This window comes from Chionomys nivalis, chromosome 5 (assembly GCF_950005125.1).
Source record: "Chionomys nivalis chromosome 5, mChiNiv1.1, whole genome shotgun sequence".
Taxonomy (NCBI): Eukaryota; Metazoa; Chordata; class Mammalia; order Rodentia; family Cricetidae; genus Chionomys; species Chionomys nivalis.
Window position 1 is genome coordinate 93,897,631 of NC_080090.1, and position 16,910 is coordinate 93,914,540.

At 38.4% G+C, this 16,910-nt stretch overlaps 1 protein-coding gene across 1 annotated transcript in view; it reads left to right on the forward strand.

The window, feature by feature from the left end:
• Nucleotides 1-16,910, forward strand: part of Actr3 (actin related protein 3) — a 45,198-nt gene that overhangs the window by 18,983 nt on the left and 9,305 nt on the right. Inside the window, exons 3-8 of the mRNA XM_057770264.1 lie at nucleotides 697-821; nucleotides 5,876-5,986; nucleotides 9,121-9,216; nucleotides 10,076-10,183; nucleotides 11,428-11,571; nucleotides 13,567-13,740. Of these exons, the coding sequence (XP_057626247.1) occupies nucleotides 697-821; nucleotides 5,876-5,986; nucleotides 9,121-9,216; nucleotides 10,076-10,183; nucleotides 11,428-11,571; nucleotides 13,567-13,740 (758 nt within the window). The remainder of the gene's footprint in view (nucleotides 1-696; nucleotides 822-5,875; nucleotides 5,987-9,120; nucleotides 9,217-10,075; nucleotides 10,184-11,427; nucleotides 11,572-13,566; nucleotides 13,741-16,910) is intronic.

Genomic DNA, 16,910 nt, shown 5'->3' on the forward strand with positions numbered 1-16,910 from the left:
TTTATTTTAATTTATTATTATGTTAAATATGTGAACATATATTACATAGTTGACATAATGTGTGTAGAGGTCAGGATTAGTTTCTGATGAGTCGGTTCTCTCCTTTCTCCATGAGGATTCTGGGTATCGAATTTAGGTCATGAGACTTGTGGAACAAGCACTTTTACCCACTGAGCCATCTCTCTGGCCTTCCAAGATTATATTTTTTATTTCGAATGAAGCTAAGGGTTGGTGGCAAAGGACTAAATACCCATTAACTCGGGAAGCTGAGGCAGGAGGTTTTCAAGTTCAAGACTGTTGGGGGTAACTCAGTGAATTGTGCTCTAAAGAAAAAAAAATTTGAAAGGGCTGGTATATAGCTTGGTGGAAGTATACATCTAACATGCGTGAGACCCAAGTAACACACATAAACCCAGCTAGAATCAAAATAGACTTAACAGTTTTGGAAGCATAGCTGAACAGTCCCATAGTAGTGCTGTTTTCAGAGTACTTGAGGCCTTGTTCCTATGAGGAAGCTGAGGTGTCGTTGTACAGAATGAATTTTGTCACAGGTTTCTTATGACTTCATTCATTACTCTGTTTATGCTATTTGTTGTTGTTTTTAAATAATACTTTACAACTGAAGAAGGGCAAGGTAGAAGTTTGTCTTATTTGAAAGATGATAAATTTAAAATGTCTAATTAACTTATTTCAAAGGTATTGCAATCAAAGAGTCTGCAAAAGTAGGTGATCAAGCCCAGAGGAGGGTGATGAAAGGTGTGGATGACCTAGACTTCTTCATTGGTGATGAAGCAATAGAAAAACCCACATATGCAACAAAGGTATGTGTCCCGAGGGATCCAGTCAACTGCTTGAGTTTAACTCTGTATGGACTTGATGCTCTCATGCATCAGGTTTTTTTGTTTGTTTGTTTGTTTTTTGCTTTAGCATTTTTGAATCAGGGTCTTGCCTGGAACTGGCTCTGTAGAACTCAGAGATTTGCCTGCTTCTGCCTCTTGAGTGCTGGGGTTAAAGGTGTGCGCCACTACATCTGACTCTGTTCTCATCTTCCTAACCATAGAAATTTCTTCTTCCCCCCTGACTTTAACATACTGGAGTGAATGGGTTTACTTTTCCATGTGCATTGCCTCTTAGAGCCTTCAGTAGGGATTGATTTTTCTCTCATCTCCACATTGCTACATCAGGGAATGTGTTCTACCTCTTCCCCCCCTGCCCTTTCTTTCTGTCTATTTATTGAAATAGAACTGACACAGTAAAGCAAGTAGTCTTCATTGCACAGATTAAAGAAGTTGTGTGGCTGGTTGTGCAAGTTAAGAGCTAATCTTTTAACACATAGAGTCTTCCTGTGTCTCTGTCCACTGCCACTACTCTAGCCTTCCTGGAAGGTAAACATTTCCAACCATTTGTTTCCTCTTTTGGGGTTTCTTTCCTTTCCTTGTAATTTTAAATGACATAACTACACCACCATATGTAAAAATAAAACTTTGCAGTTTTTCTTTGTGCTGTAAAGAAAGTAGCAAGAAACAACCTTTCTACCAATGAGACCGTATAAAGTCAACAGAAGGGAAACTTGATAGGGTGTTCCTGGTGTGTGCCATGGGAAGTGCTAGCCTAGTTGGGGATTTAGCAGTTCTTGAGGGATAAACCATTAAGCCAGGTCTTGAAGAATACAATAGGAGTTAGGTGAGATATGTGGGCAGTCATTAGGCAGAGAGGCTAGTATATAAGAAGGCTTATGAGGAAGATGGAGGGCAGCATAGCTCATATTCCTGAAATCCAGGGGCTGCATGGGAGCTACTTCATAGATAAACTGGACAATAAGGCTGCCTGTTTCAACCTGAATTCTGGCAGTGTTCCTTTCTAGCTCTGTGGTATCATCCAGTGACTTAACTTTCTGTATTTCGTTATTTATCTATGTAATGGCACTGTTAGTACTTCAGGATTATTGTGGGCCTTGATTAGAGGATGGGTGTAAAGAAAGTATTATAGTGCTCAAATAGTGAGGAGACATAATTTGAAGGAGGCAGGTATGATTCTGGGATAATGAGATACGACAAGTGGTGTTAGTGGCTTTGTCTAAGGCAGTGATTCTCAACCTCCCTAATGCTATGACTCTTTTTAATACAGTTCCTCATGTTGTGGTGACCCCAACCATAAAATTATTTCATTGGTACTACATAACTCTAATTTTGCTACTGTTATGAATTATAATATAAATATCTGATATGCAGGATATCTAAAGGAGTTGCAACTCACAGGTTGTGAACCACTAAACTAAGGTAATGGCAGTGGCGATAAAGAGAACTGAAGTTTGTGTGTGTGCTCACGTGCGTGCATACACTTCTTCACATGTGTACATTAAAATGTTACCGAAAAATCATAACTAAAAGTAGAGTGAAGGGTTAGGCGTGGCACACACCTTTAATCCCAGCCCTTGTGAGTTTGAGACCAACATGGTCTCCATAGCAAGTTCCAGGCTAGTCAGGGCTGCATAATGAGACTCTCAAAACAAAAACAAAACAAATTAATAATAATATTAAAAAAGGAAGAATGTATTGATCCTATACATGCCTGTCACTCAACTTCGGCAATTACAAATTTGTAACTAATCTTACTTTGTTATTCCATTCCCCAATTATGTTTTAGTCAGTCACTTCAGAGTACTTGCCTTTTAACAGCATCTCATGGTTTTAGTCAAAGTTTAGTACATTTCTCTGCGTGTTCCCTAATTGCCTAATGTTTGGGTCATGGTTAAAATAAGAATTTTCCACTGGATTTAGCTATTAAGTCTCATGAGTCTTCTGACCCATAACTTCTCTTTCTGCATATGCTTTTTGTCTTGCTATTTACTTATGGGAAAAAGCAGCTGTCTCATGGCATTTCCCATGTTATTGTGTCATTTGCCATGATCCACCACTACTTGTTCATTGTTTTATTATTGGCATAGAAATCTAGAAGCCTGAGTCAATAGTATGTTAGAGTTTATTGTTTGAGAAGAATAATAAAGGGGATATCTAAGGATTAACAAGGAATGGTTGACAAGGCACTGTTGATGACTAGATAGGTAGGTAAGGATATTCCTAGTTACTTCTGAAATAAAGGGCATTAATGTAGGAGCACTGGGATGGTATATGGAGGGGAGGATAAATTTAATTTCGAATGCAGCGTATTTGAAGTACCTGTGAGGCAGATCATATGTTGCCAGGCAGTGTGCGGGCTTTGGAGCTCAAACAAGATGGATAAGGACAGAGGTAAGGGACGTATCAGTTACTTGGGGAGGTGAATACTGTTACCAGGAGAGTCTGCAGCAGGAGAGAAGCCTGAGAGGTGTACTTCGGCTTGAGAGGTACAGAGATAAACAACATGGCCTATCAAATGAGATAGGTGTGCTAAGGTGGAAGTATAGTGGAGCTGAATGGATGTATCTTTGTGAATGGTAGATCAGGAAAGAGTAGGGGTACTATTTTATGAGGGTAGGCTGTGATGGGAGAGAGAGAGATGAAAGGATAAAGCTATAGACTTAAGATCGGAGGACGTTTAATGTTAAATTTTGCTTAGGAAACTGAAAGAAGGGGTACTTAACAAGGTCTTAAAAAACCGGAGGAATGTACTCTGGATGACAAATTTGATAGGGTGGGAGCTAGAGTGATGAACCAGTGGTTATGAGTGCATACTGTTCTGCATAGGCCCTTCTGCTCACAACTGCCTGTTACTCCAGCTCAAGAATAAGACACCCTCTTCTAGACTCTCAGGCACCTGCACTTATATGGATTTAACACACAAACACATACCACATATACGTAACTGCAAGGAATATTGCTAACATAGTAGAAGTTTACAGATTGGGTGAAGGAGACTCAGTTCCTCTCTTGAATTCTCCATTTTCTGTGGAAGATATTAGGTGCCACCTGCTGCTCAGGAAAAGGGTGCCTCAGGAAAAGTGAGGTTGCTGTGGTCTGAATATTGAAAAGTCATCTGTGGAGTGGTGAGCTGAGCAGAGTGGTTAGTGTAGACGGCCCAGACAAGGTGAAGTTCTTTTGCAAATAACAGTAACATGCCTTATAAAGTATTGTGGGCAAGGGTCCTCAGAACCAACACTGTGGGTTGTCCCTCATTGATTCTTAGATGTTGAATGTGTGACAGATAATCTGTCAGAGATTCAGGAGCTTTCTTGTGCCTTTTATATTTCTGTAACATTTTCAAAGTGCCACCCAGATTTTGAAAAAGAATGTATGTGACAGTTTGTAGCAGGCTTTTTCTCTTTTGGGCCACCAAGCAGCTCTCAAATCATGATATGGAGACTTAGATTATTAGTTATGAATGCTCAGCCATAGCTTATGCTCTTTTCTGGCTAGCTTTTTTTTCCCTTTAACTTAATCTATTTCTCTTCATCTACATTTTGTCTTGGGGCTTTTTAACTTCTCTCTGTATGTCCTACTCTGTCTGCTGACTGGAGGCTGCCTGGCTGGCCCTGGGACATCTCTCTTTCCTCATTCTCCCCTCTCTTCTCTCTCAAGCCTGGCTTTCTCCTCCTACTTATTTTCTCTGCCCACCAGCTCCACCTGTCCCTTACCTGCCTAGCTATTGGCTGTTCAGCTTTGTATTAGAGCAATCAGGTGCCTTAGGCAGGCAAGGTGAAACAGCAACATCTTTACATAATTAGACAATTGCAGCCACAAAAGTAACACACCTTTGCACAGTTAATATTCTACCACATAAACAAATGTAACACATCTTAGCCTAGTTCAAATTGTAGTCGACAACAGTTATTTATTAAGTAGCTAGTAACGTTCAAGCCACTTAAAAAAGGCAGCTTAGGATGAAAGGAAAATAAATATCTTTACTTCATGGTTAACTGTTCCCATTGGTAAGCTTTGCTTGATAGGCCCTGAGCAGCTGTTCACAGTGGAATGGATTAAACATTGCTACTTCTATTTCTTGCCTTCAAAGTGGATTTTGTTTTGTATGTTTTTTTCTTTAATCATAGTAACAGGTGGCAACCCAACTTCACAAAAGAAATATTGTCATGAAGGAGTGTAGCACACTCTGATGTTGAAAATTACCCATAGGCTAGCACATGGTGTGTGTAATCTGTGTATGTTTGTGGGTTGCCCTGGTTCAATTTAGACCTGTATAGTATTCCAAATTAAATTTTATGTGCTTAATTATTATTCTGGCTATCATATATTTTAGCCATGTTTTATTTACTGATTTGTCACTATAATTATTTTGAGGTGATAGCTCACTGTTGTTCAGAGTACTCTCAAACTTGTGAACTCAAGCAGTCCTCCTGCTTCAGCCTCCTCAGTAGCTAAAACACCAAGTGTGTACCACCTATTCAACTACCAAGTATGAATTATATGTTAGATATACAACAGATATTAGTTAATGAGCTAATTATTGAAGATTAAGAAAATTAGGATGGGGGCTGGAGAGATGGCTCAGAGGTTAAGAACACTGACTGCTCTTCCGGAGGTCCTGAGTTCGATTCCCAGCAACCACATGGTGGCTCACAACCATCTGTAATGAGATCTGGTACCCTCTTCTGGCCTGAGGGCATACATGGAGGCTGAACACTGTGTACATAATAAATAAACAAATCTTTAAAAAAAAAAAAGAAAAGAAAATTAGGATGAAGTTTGACATTTTTGACATATTCAATTTATGTTTTCAAGCATCTGAATGTACATTGTAAAAGAAATTTCATTTTTCTAAGTGTGTATATTTTTACTAAGGATGACCTGTGGTAACATTGCACCTAAAGAATACATCTTTTTCTAATATTTGCTAATGAGCTAATAGTCTCTGGTTTTATATTTATGGATCTGTTTTCTTGACATTATTAAGACTTAATTTGTGAATTTTGTTTTAATAGTGGCCAATCCGCCATGGTATAGTTGAAGATTGGGACTTGATGGAAAGGTTTATGGAGCAAGTGATTTTTAAATATTTAAGGGCAGAACCTGAAGACCATTACTTTCTTTTGGTAAGTACACATTATGATTTATTGGGAACTTCCTCTTTTTTGAGATTGGATTTGTAAGCCCAGGATGGCTTTGTTCAGGAACATTCTGTTTTACCCTCCCAAATGCTGGGTTAACAGGCATGTTGCCCTGATGCCTAGCCTACTGGGAAGAATTTGAGGAGCATTTAAATGATCCCTAGTATCATTAGCAAGCATATGTTATCATGTTTAAGCTGTCATATCTGAAAGACTTTGTTATATAAAACTATGTCATCCATAAGACTGTCTGACTGCAAGGTGTGGTAAAGTAGCAATGTGGTCAAGCACTAAAGTGTAATCACATAAATGCTTTTGATAATTATTATGTAATCATTAAGATTTGACCCAAAATAATAGTGTTAGGTTATTTTGTTTTGTTTTGTTTTTTCTCACTGACAAAATAATGTAAGGAAGAAAGTTTTCAGTTCATAGCTTCTGAGGCTTACATCCTCAGTTGTTTGGCCTCATTGCTTCTGGGTCTGTGCTTGGTAAAGCAGAGCATCTCTGTGGGAAGTGATAGAGCAGAGGGAGGAGGCAGATAAGAGACCATCATCTGGACCCTGGTGACTGACTCTAGCCAGACTCCCACCCCCCCCCTCCAAACCCTTCACAGTTCATTCATCTAGCTATTCAGTGGATAAGTCAGTTAGTGAGTTTGAAGCCCTCATGATCCAGTCACCTCTGGGAGCTGGTCAGCTGGCAGTGAAGGCTTGAGCACATGAGTCTGCAGCTGCCAATTTTAGACTTAAATTGTCATAATTATCTTCAGAAGCAAGCTGGAAAGCAGATTTAAAAAGTAAACAAGTGGTCTATAGAATGTTTCTTGTTAAAGGTTAGGTCACCACCTCATTGGTTTATTTTTTTCTTTTTTTTCCCCCCCTCAAGACAGGGTTTCTCTGTGAAATAGTTCTAGCTGTCCTGGAACTCACTCTGTAGACCAGGCTGGCCTCGAACTCACAGAGATCCACCTGCCTCTGTCTCCTGATTGCTGGGATTACAGGCGTGTAGGCATGTTTCACCACTGCCCAGCTCATTGGTTATTTTTAACAGTAAAAGTACAATGTCATTTAATTTTTTAACTTTTAAAAAATTCGTGTTCATAGCTTTAAAAGCAAATGCTTCTAAAACAATATTTCTTGATTTTAAAAATTTTTAAATATTTTATTTTTCTCTATGACTGCTTTGCCTGCATGTGTGTCTATGTATTATGCGCTTGCCTTCAGAGGTTAGAAGAAGATATCAGATCCACTGGAACTAAAGTTACAGAGAGCTGTGAGCTTCCGTGTGTGCTGGGAATTGAGCCCAGGTTCCCTGCACGATCAATAAATGCTCTTAACCACTGAGTCATTCCTCTAGCCCCTCTTACTTGTTTTTAAAACTATTTAATAACTACTGGTTACTTCATAGTAGAATAGATGACCCCCCATCTTCTTACAACACAAAATGACTGCCTTTTGTGTCTTTATACTTGAACATGAGTTTCAATGTTTCATTTGGTGCTTTGTGAATACTGTTTGTAACTGGACTCTATGTAAAGTTGAAAGAACATTACTGTTTACACATACATATACACCTATATACCTACAACCTCAGTGCAATAATTAACATTTCAGTCTAAGTATACATTTAGTGTAATTGCTTTGACATAAATTTGTTTATCCTTCTGTTAGTCTGTTTTGTTTTTGAATCACATCAAAATAAGCTACATTTAGATGAGAATCATTTCATGGTTAAACAGTATGTCCATCGTCAAGCAGTTTGTTATTTGTTTATGGTTATTCTTTTTTATATAAAATTTGTGTATTCTAAAATCACAAATCTGAACCATTCTATGGATTTTGACCAGGCTTGGCCAAAGAAAAAGGACCAGATATAGACAGACAGATAGACAGACTGACTGACTGACCGACCAACCTAGCTAAGCAAAAGAAAAAGCATCAGAGATAGACAGACAGACCAACCGACCAGCCAGGTTTGGCAAAAGAAAAAGAGAAAGAAGGAGGGAGGGAGAATTTGCCTTTGTAGTCCATATGGACACTGAAGATTCCAAATGAGAGTGTAATGGGTTCTGTCACAGCTATTCAGCCCTACTGTAGAGGGAAAATAGCCACAAACCATACTTAATGCAGGAGATAGTAGTTAATGAAGTGAGTGAGTAGTGAGTATAGATGTGTCCCTGTAAAATAATATTCAGAGTAGATGATGGCTGGTCCACTGTCAGTTTTGACAGTTGTATAGATAACAATATAAGTAACATATTATCAATGCCTTTTCTAGTTAATTCAGGCTCTCCATTCCCCTGAGGCAACCACTGTTTCATTCACCTTAATTTTTTGTTTTACAAGTGAATTAATTTTGCCTGTATTTGGGTTTTACGTAAATGAAATCATATAAGGTGTACTGTAGTAAAAATTGTATCATCCAGTTTAATGTTTTCGACTATGAGAGTCTGGCTGTTTGAACATTTTATATCTGTAGACACTTATTCTCATATCTTTGTGGGCTTGCTCTGCTGCCGGGCAGAGACTTAGCTGGTTTAGAGCTCTGGCCTGGGGTGACTTTTTCATATAATACTGTTCATTCTAGCCTGCATTTAGTGTGTTAATATTCTTAACTTTGGTCATTGTGTGTGTACACACTTTTTTTGATTGGATTTTAATTTTCGTTTTCTTGATGACTTGTAATGTTACTGAACACTATTTTTTTTAATTGAGATATTTTTTCCATGTAATCTGTTCCAATTATGGCTCCCCTCCCCTAATACCTCACAAATCTTCCTGACTAACCCTACTCAAATCCACACTCTTTCTTTTCTGTGTAAATAGAATATAAACATGTTTCTAAAATAATAAAACAAGTCAACATGGGACTAAACAAATGGGGGGAAAAAGAGCCAAAGCAAAAGGAGAAGGGACATGTAAACACTGAGAACATATTATTTCCATGTATTTGTAGGTCTGCTTTAATTCTCTATAGTTTTCCTATAGTCTTTGTGTCTTTCTACTTATACATTTAGTACTTTTTAAATTACTTTATAAATTATTTTTTTCTTTAGAAATTGCCTATGAAGTTTCAAAATGATTTCACATTGTCTTTTAATATATTCATTTTAATAGACTGAACCTCCACTGAATACTCCAGAAAACAGGGAATATACTGCTGAAATAATGTTTGAGTCTTTCAATGTTCCAGGCTTGTACATTGCTGTGCAGGTAAGTGATTTATACTTATTTAATCTTGACTTTTAGATTTTACTCAGGCTTAATTTACTCCTAAACCATGCATCTCTCTTTTCCCAGAAAGTTTTCAAATCATACCCTATTCTTCTGAGTTGATAATTTAGAAACAATTAGGAAAGGGAGATAGTATTTGTAGACAGAAAGAAAAACTTCTTCCTCTGTCTCCCACGATTGTCAGGAGTTTAGAGCAAAGGAGGATGGTGGGCTAAATACCTATTTTGGTTCCTTTTAGGTATTACTAGCAAGTGGGAAAAGTCAGTTCTGTCATCTATTTTTAGTTACTACTCATATATTTTGATTATAAGATTATCTAACTTTTTAAAAAATGATATTCTTAGTTTACAAAAATGTTTTTTAGGAAAGAGTTGTTTTCTGTTGGCCACGACGAGATTCTTGGTAGGAAAAGATGGTGTCATGTGTCATTGATTTTTCTGGTTAGAGTATGTGGAAGTGTATGTGTCCTTTTCAGTTAAGGTACGTGTTGTACAGTGTTAACTGCAGATTGCATTTAGGAACTTGGAGTTTGAGTTTTTAAGAGTAATGCTTGCTAGCTCACGATGATTGGATGCCTTGGTTCTTTGTGGCAGTCTGGGTAAGTTTGGGTAAGGTAGTGCTACACATATTGCGCGTTTGTGTCACTCTTGATTGTGGCTCTAGGAAGAGAGTGATCCTACTAAACTCTGAACTTTCTAAGTGGCCTGATGCCATAAGAGACCCATGACCTTCTCAGTGAACTGTAGAATGTATGCAGTGTCATTACAGATTATTTCTATAGATTTGTATCCCTAGTAACTCTTTAACAGTTTATTTTTGTCTGTCTTATTTTTTCTAGGCTGTTCTTGCCTTAGCTGCATCCTGGACCTCAAGACAAGTAGGAGAGAGGACGCTGACGGGTACAGTAATAGACAGTGGAGATGGAGTCACTCATGTCATTCCTGTGGTAAGGACAGAGAAATTGCTAAAGAGAATGTGGAATAGTACACCTAGAAGTAAATGACAGGAATTAATGACACCTTTACCAGATTGAGAAGCTTTTTGACGTCTTTCTGAGCCACCATCATGGGCCTCATGAGGAACTTAAGGATTGTAAGAGCTAAGGATCTTAAGAGCATCAGCAGTTCTGAAAGGAGACAAAGCTAGCTCCCTGTCATACTGTACCCCAAAGTCACAGTTAGGCTTGTAATTGATGAAGGTCACAGAGCTGGGAACAGTATGGCATGATCAACCTCAGATTTGATCTTCACTTAAAGACCTAGGAAAATGGCAGAATAATCTGTGCTCAGAATCTTAGCTGGCATCACGGGCTACAAGATGAGCGCACACGGGGGGAAAGTTTTCAGTGAGCTCAAATAGCACGTGGCAGCTTCCAGGTATGTCACCCATTACACCTGCCAGCCACAGGTTTTCTGTGTGAATAGTTAGCCTGTCTGGAAACTTCATAGAAATGGAATTATATACTCAGGTCTTTGTGACAGGCTATGTGCATTTAGATTAATGTTTTCAAGATCATCCATGTATAGCATATACACCATTTCTTATTTTGCCAACTCATATTTCACTGTGGATATATCCCCTTTTGGTTTTAGCCTTTGGGTATCTTTAATATCTTATTAGGATGTGCCTAGAATTTAATAGCTGTGTGTAATTTACTTGGTAGCCCCTTTTTCTTTCTTAGTGGTGTATCTAAAATAATTGTGGGGCTGGTGATGACTTGGTGGGCATTTATTCTCTAAGTATGAAGACCTACGTTCAGGTCCCTGGTACCCACACAGAACTGTACGTGCCTAATCATAGCTATGGTAAGCAGAGACAGGATAGTCTCAAGAACTCAAAGATCTAGTTGAAAACAGCAAGTTTCTGGTTCAGTCAGAGACACTGTCTTGAGGAAGACACCCAGAATCCTGCCCCAGCCTTTTAGATGCTGGGATTTTAGGCATGCCTGCTGCATCTGGCTAAGAAATGGATCTTAATTTTTAGAAATATATTTTTAAAATATTATATGGGAATGGGATAGGGCATGCTTGTGCCAGGGCATGTGAGTAGAGTTGATTCTCTCCTTCCACCTTTATGTGGTTTATAGGGATTAAATTTGGGTTGTCAGGCTTTAAAACAAATGCTTTTCCCACTAAGCCACCTTTATGTTGCTGAGAACACTAAAGCAGGTACTTATCTCCTTGCATGCAGGCTGAAGGGTATGTCATCGGCAGCTGTATTAAACACATTCCAATTGCAGGAAGAGATATAACATACTTTATTCAGCAACTGCTGCGAGACCGAGAAGTAGGAATCCCTCCCGAACAGTCCCTGGAAACTGCAAAAGCAGTAAAGGTAAGCTCTGGCAGCATGATTCAGCTGGAAATTAGTCACGGGCTTAAATGATGGCAAAGAACTCTTCTGACCCAAGTCCTCTCAGCCAGTCAAAGTGATCCCTATAAGTTGTTTTTCTCACAAATAGGTGGGTGATGATCACCTGCCCTGTGCCTATTCTCTCCATGTTCACGTTGAGACAGCTAGCATAAGAGTGTTTAAACTTAAACTTTTGTGATTGCCCCTTTTATTAAAAGTAAATATTTATTTTGCCCAGAAATCATTTTATCTTAGCTTACTCTGAGGTTTCTCTGTGTAGCCTTCACGTCCTGAGACATGCTCTGTAGACGAGGCTGGCCTTGTACGCACAGAGATCCACCTGCTATTGCTTCCCTAGTGCTGGGATTAAAGGCGTGTGCCACTACTTTCTGGCTGAAGTTTTTATTTTAATCCTAACAGTTTTCTGTTATTAAATTTATTTTGACGTAATTGGCTTGTTGAGCTCTGTAGTGTAGATGCTGTGTGTTACTCAAGGGATGTGGAACATGAACAGAAACTGTGGTGGGTATATGAAGTATTTGATTAGGCTTTTGACTATATGCATTCTTTATTATATCAGTGTTTCATGCATGTAATCAAAATATTTTTCTTATTCTTTTGGTATTGCTTTTGAATTTGTCATTTATCCACAAAAACCAAACATTTTCTGTAGTTCTAGTGCTTTGAATATGTAAAACTGCCTTTGCAAAAAAGAACATTTATTTACATCTCTTTGTATGACATTTGTGGAGGTGTTTTTGTTATTTCAAACATAGATGTAAAGATGCCTTGACTACTTCCTGTGTACTAAAGAAACTACTAAATGATTTTCAAACTTTTTCTCAAGTTGGTATCCTAAAAACTAAATATGTAGAGGCATGCATGGTGGATCACACCTTTAATCCTGGCACTTAGGAGGCAGAGGCAGACAGATCTCTGTGAGTTTGAGGACAACCTGGTCTATAGAGCGAGTTCTAAGGCAGCTGGCGATATAAAGAATGACTATCCAAAAACAAACAACCCAGACTGCTAAATAAGAAAAAAATTAATACGAACACTATTATTTTCAACTTCTTTGACAAATGAAAATCTACTAGGAATTTAAATATTCCAGGGAAGACTACTCAGGCTAAAGGTCTTTTAAAAAACCATCTCACCTCCAAGGAGAGATGTGTAAGATAATGAAAGTGTCTTTTTTCCTAGGAGTTTGTCCTTCTGTAGGTGATTGAGACAGGGTCTCACTATGTAGCCCAGTCTGGCCCCAACTCACAGAAGATCCTCCTGCCTCTGCCTCCCCAGTGCTGGGATTAAAGGTGTGCATCACCATGATGCCTTATCGTGACAGCCTTTTATATCTTTTTGTTATCTGTGATAATATTTTCAGCTAGCTTGGGAAGAGTCCTTGATGTGCAAAATGATAGGAAATTGTCTCTGTTGCTCAAAAACTGTCCAAGGAATAGAAGCACTGGGATAATCACGTGCTAATTCAGACTTGCAGATAATAGCAGAGTAACTTACATTTCTACATTTTTTTCTTTATTCATTATCTTGATGAGAATTAGTTTTGTTGCAAATAGGCATAAAGGATCTATGTTAATTTGTGTAGTTATAGCTATTATTTTGTGTATGCTTTTTCATTTTTCTTTTCTAGAATGTTTTATTCTGTTACAAACGTAGTAGATGGTGAAGACTTTAATGAATGTTTTCATTAAGTGGCATTAAAATGTTAAGACCAAGTCTAGTCTTTCATATTTTAGTAGTACTGATGGAGTCAGAAACTATGTATGTATGGGCCATTCATTTGTACTACACAGTAAGATATTCTAGCATTAAATTTTCACCTGTCAAAATTACTTAATTATATTTAATGAAATTGTTTTTATTCTAATCTGTTGACTGATATACTATACACTATCTTTTTTTTTTAAACTTTACCTAAAACGAAAAAAAAATTACCTTTTTTTATTTGCTTTTAAGGAACGCTATAGTTATGTCTGCCCAGATTTAGTAAAAGAATTTAATAAGTATGACACTGATGGGTCAAAGTGGATCAAACAGTACACCGGAGTCAACGCAATCTCAAAGAAAGAGTTCTCCATTGACGTTGGCTACGAGAGATTCCTGGGACCGGAGATCTTTTTCCACCCAGAGGTAATGCTTGGTAGTTTGTGGTTTTGTTTGTTTTTAAATGGAATTACTTTGAAATATGTAGCAGAAAGTCAGAAGAAATTCAGAGAGAGTCAATCTCAGAAACTTTATGTCCTAAAGCACCATAGAATGATTTCTGTCGTACCCCACCCCTGAGAAGCAGTTCATATTAAAGCAGCCTTATCTTTTATTCTACCTCTTCGATCTTTATGGCTCATGGAGAGGGTTTCATGGAAGAACAGGGCAGAGGATCACCTTTCCAGTTTGTAACAACTTAAACCTTGGGAAATCCAGAAGCCTGTACCTAGTGTAATATGACTATGTGTAGTCTTCAGTTAACTGTCATAGCTATTAGAATAGTCTCTGATCTGTGGACTCTAAGGAACATAAAGACTGTCTTAAAATAATAAATAGGTGCTTTTGTTTTTGTTTTTGTTTTTGTTTTTTGGTTTTTCGAGACAGTGTTTCTTTGTGGTTTTGGAGCCTGTCCTGGAACTAGCTCTTGTAGACCGGCTGGTGTCGAACTCACAGAGATCCACCTGCCTCTGCCTCCCAAGGGCTGGGATTAAAGGCGTGCGCCACCACCGCCCGGTTTAAATAGGTGCTTTTGATAGTCTTAAAATGATAGTAAATCCTCCAGGTAACTTGGGATTAGGAATTTAACTCTAGTAGTAGAATTTTAGTATTCAGTGCCTGCTGTGCTTATACAACATCAACAAGTTATTTTTAATAATTGCTTTATTTTCACTTGTTGGCCCTAACTTTCATGGTCTCAGAGTAAGCATTGGATATTTAATCTTATTCTTCTCGAGTTTAGAGAGTAAGAAAGGTAGTTAAGTAAAAGTAGTTTTCTTAACAGATGGACATATGTGTTGAGGTTATAGAAGCAGAGAGCATAAGCCAGCTTGGGAGAACTGGGGAAACTTCTCAGAGAGCTGAAAAATGACATCAGCCCAACAGTCGGGTGGGTGTTTATTTATCTTATATCAGAGTCTGGAAATCTAACGTGGAAATGACAGATTTGTGTCATTTATAAAAAAGGTTGTTTTGGGTCAGAACAATGATGTGGACCGGGTTGGAATCATGTGAGTTTGCTATAGTGTTTCAGGTAAATAAATATCTGTGTCATAGAGAAAGGAGGTGAAGGAAAATGGAAGTCTTAGGATTTAGTGATTCTGCTTAGATATGAGAGGGATAAGAATATGAAGAATTAATAACTTGAGTAACTTAGGTCTTTCAAGTGAAGTGTGGAGTTGCAGTCAGAGTCGTGATGTCAAAGCAGATGAGTGAGTCTCTATGTACCCTTTTTTTAGCTGTGCATGGACTGCAGTTCTGTAGTCTCATCACTCCAGAAGCTAAGCCAAGAGAATCTTGAGTTTGAGACCTTCCTGAGTGCCCCAGTGAGACTTCTTGCTCCTATCCCCCTAAAAGCAAAGCAAAGCAAACCAAACAACAGAACACCTGAGTTCTAGGGATTTGCAGCCTTGGTATCCCCCCTCGTTCATTTTTGTATTGACTTTGAGTTGTGGGTGATAACTGCTGCTTCTCTCCTCCCCTTGTCCCTCTGTTACCTTTGTACCCTGATACTTTCTACACTTGAGTCAAGTCTCAGCTCTTCTATGTGCTCGAGCCGTGCACCTGCCCTGTGGCCATCTCTTATTCTGTGCCCTGTTTACCATGCGGTCATTAACGACTCATTTGCTCAGTTTAAAAGTCATTATCAGGAAAATGTCTCTGAACTCTCTGCTAGCTTAACAAGTGTCTTCTCAGGATATGCAAATGCATAATTTATTTGTGAATTTGTATTTCTTGATTATGGACTGACCCAATATACACCTTCTAGACTTTCTGTAGAGTCCCATATTCCTTCTCTTTCCAGTCTGGAGACTTCCATTGCCTTTTCCCTTCTCTCTTGTGTTGGATACTTTCCTTGTGTCCTGTGTCATCTGCATTCATATTGTTCATTTTTTCCTAGATTTCCTGATAAAGCAGAGGAGATGAAAGCTTATTTTCACAGGAAGGCTCCTGTGTGGAGGGTAAAGGTTTTCAGTAACAGAGAAAGGGAGGAGCGAAGGGAGTGGGATTAGCAGTGAGGTTTATTTTGGGACCTTTACACCCTGCTGTGTGCTTCCATTGCTTTTAGATAGGACAAAAATAGCTCCAGAAGCTGTTTTCTGAAGAATATTCTGTTTTTAAGAATAAATTAAGCAGACGTCTTGATGAAGAGAAAGCTTTTGATAGACTCCTATGGAGAAGAACGGCCTCTTTCGATCCCAGTTTCTAAACTCCTGGCTGTAGAAATAGTCCATTATTGTCAAACAACTTCATTCTTGTTTGATGTCATTGGTGACTTAAATGTTGGGGAAGGGTCTGTGCGGCCTTGTCTTTGTGTTGTTTCTATTTTTATTTTAAAGATTGTCTTTACCAGTGGTTTTAGTTTGGGCAGAGAAAATTAGACAAATGTGTTTTGTTTGTTCACTATTAATTTCCCAGAATGGAGCTTGTTGTGTGAGTGTTGTAGAAAGTGCATCACTTCCCAAGTGAATTTTGAGGGTCCTTAATAGATACTTCCTGTGTTCTTGTTTCCCTGTCATTTGAAGTATTCATTCATTTTCTTAAAAAAATAATTCGGACTAGATGAATGATTGAGTATTTAACCTATCCAAGATTTTAGCACTAAGACATAAAATATCCAAGAAAATTTATTTTTTCTCTTATTAAAAAGTTTTATACAATATATTTTGGTCATAATTTTTTTCCCTTCCTAAACTCTTCCCCGGTCCTCTCTCAAGCTCTCTACCCACCCAACTTTGTGCTGGTGTGAGCAAAAAAAGTTGCTGCCCAGTGGCACTCTGTGGGAGAAAACTGATTTTCCTAGCAGGTGTGTAACGGCGTAAACGAATGCAGACAGATTGTAAAAATATATACAGCTTTAATGGGGAAATAGACTTACAGAACCACCGTTCCCGCGGAGACCAGGAAAGCAGAAACAAGCGCTGCGAGCACCTCTGTCAGATTTATAGGTAAACATTAGCCCGAGGCGAACACGCCCCCTAAGGGGCGGGACTTATCCCTACACAGGTGTCAGTTGCCAATAGTTTCTTTTTTTTTTTAATTTTTATTCTTTTTTAATTAAAATTTCCACCTGCTCCCCTTTCCCCATTTCCCTCCCC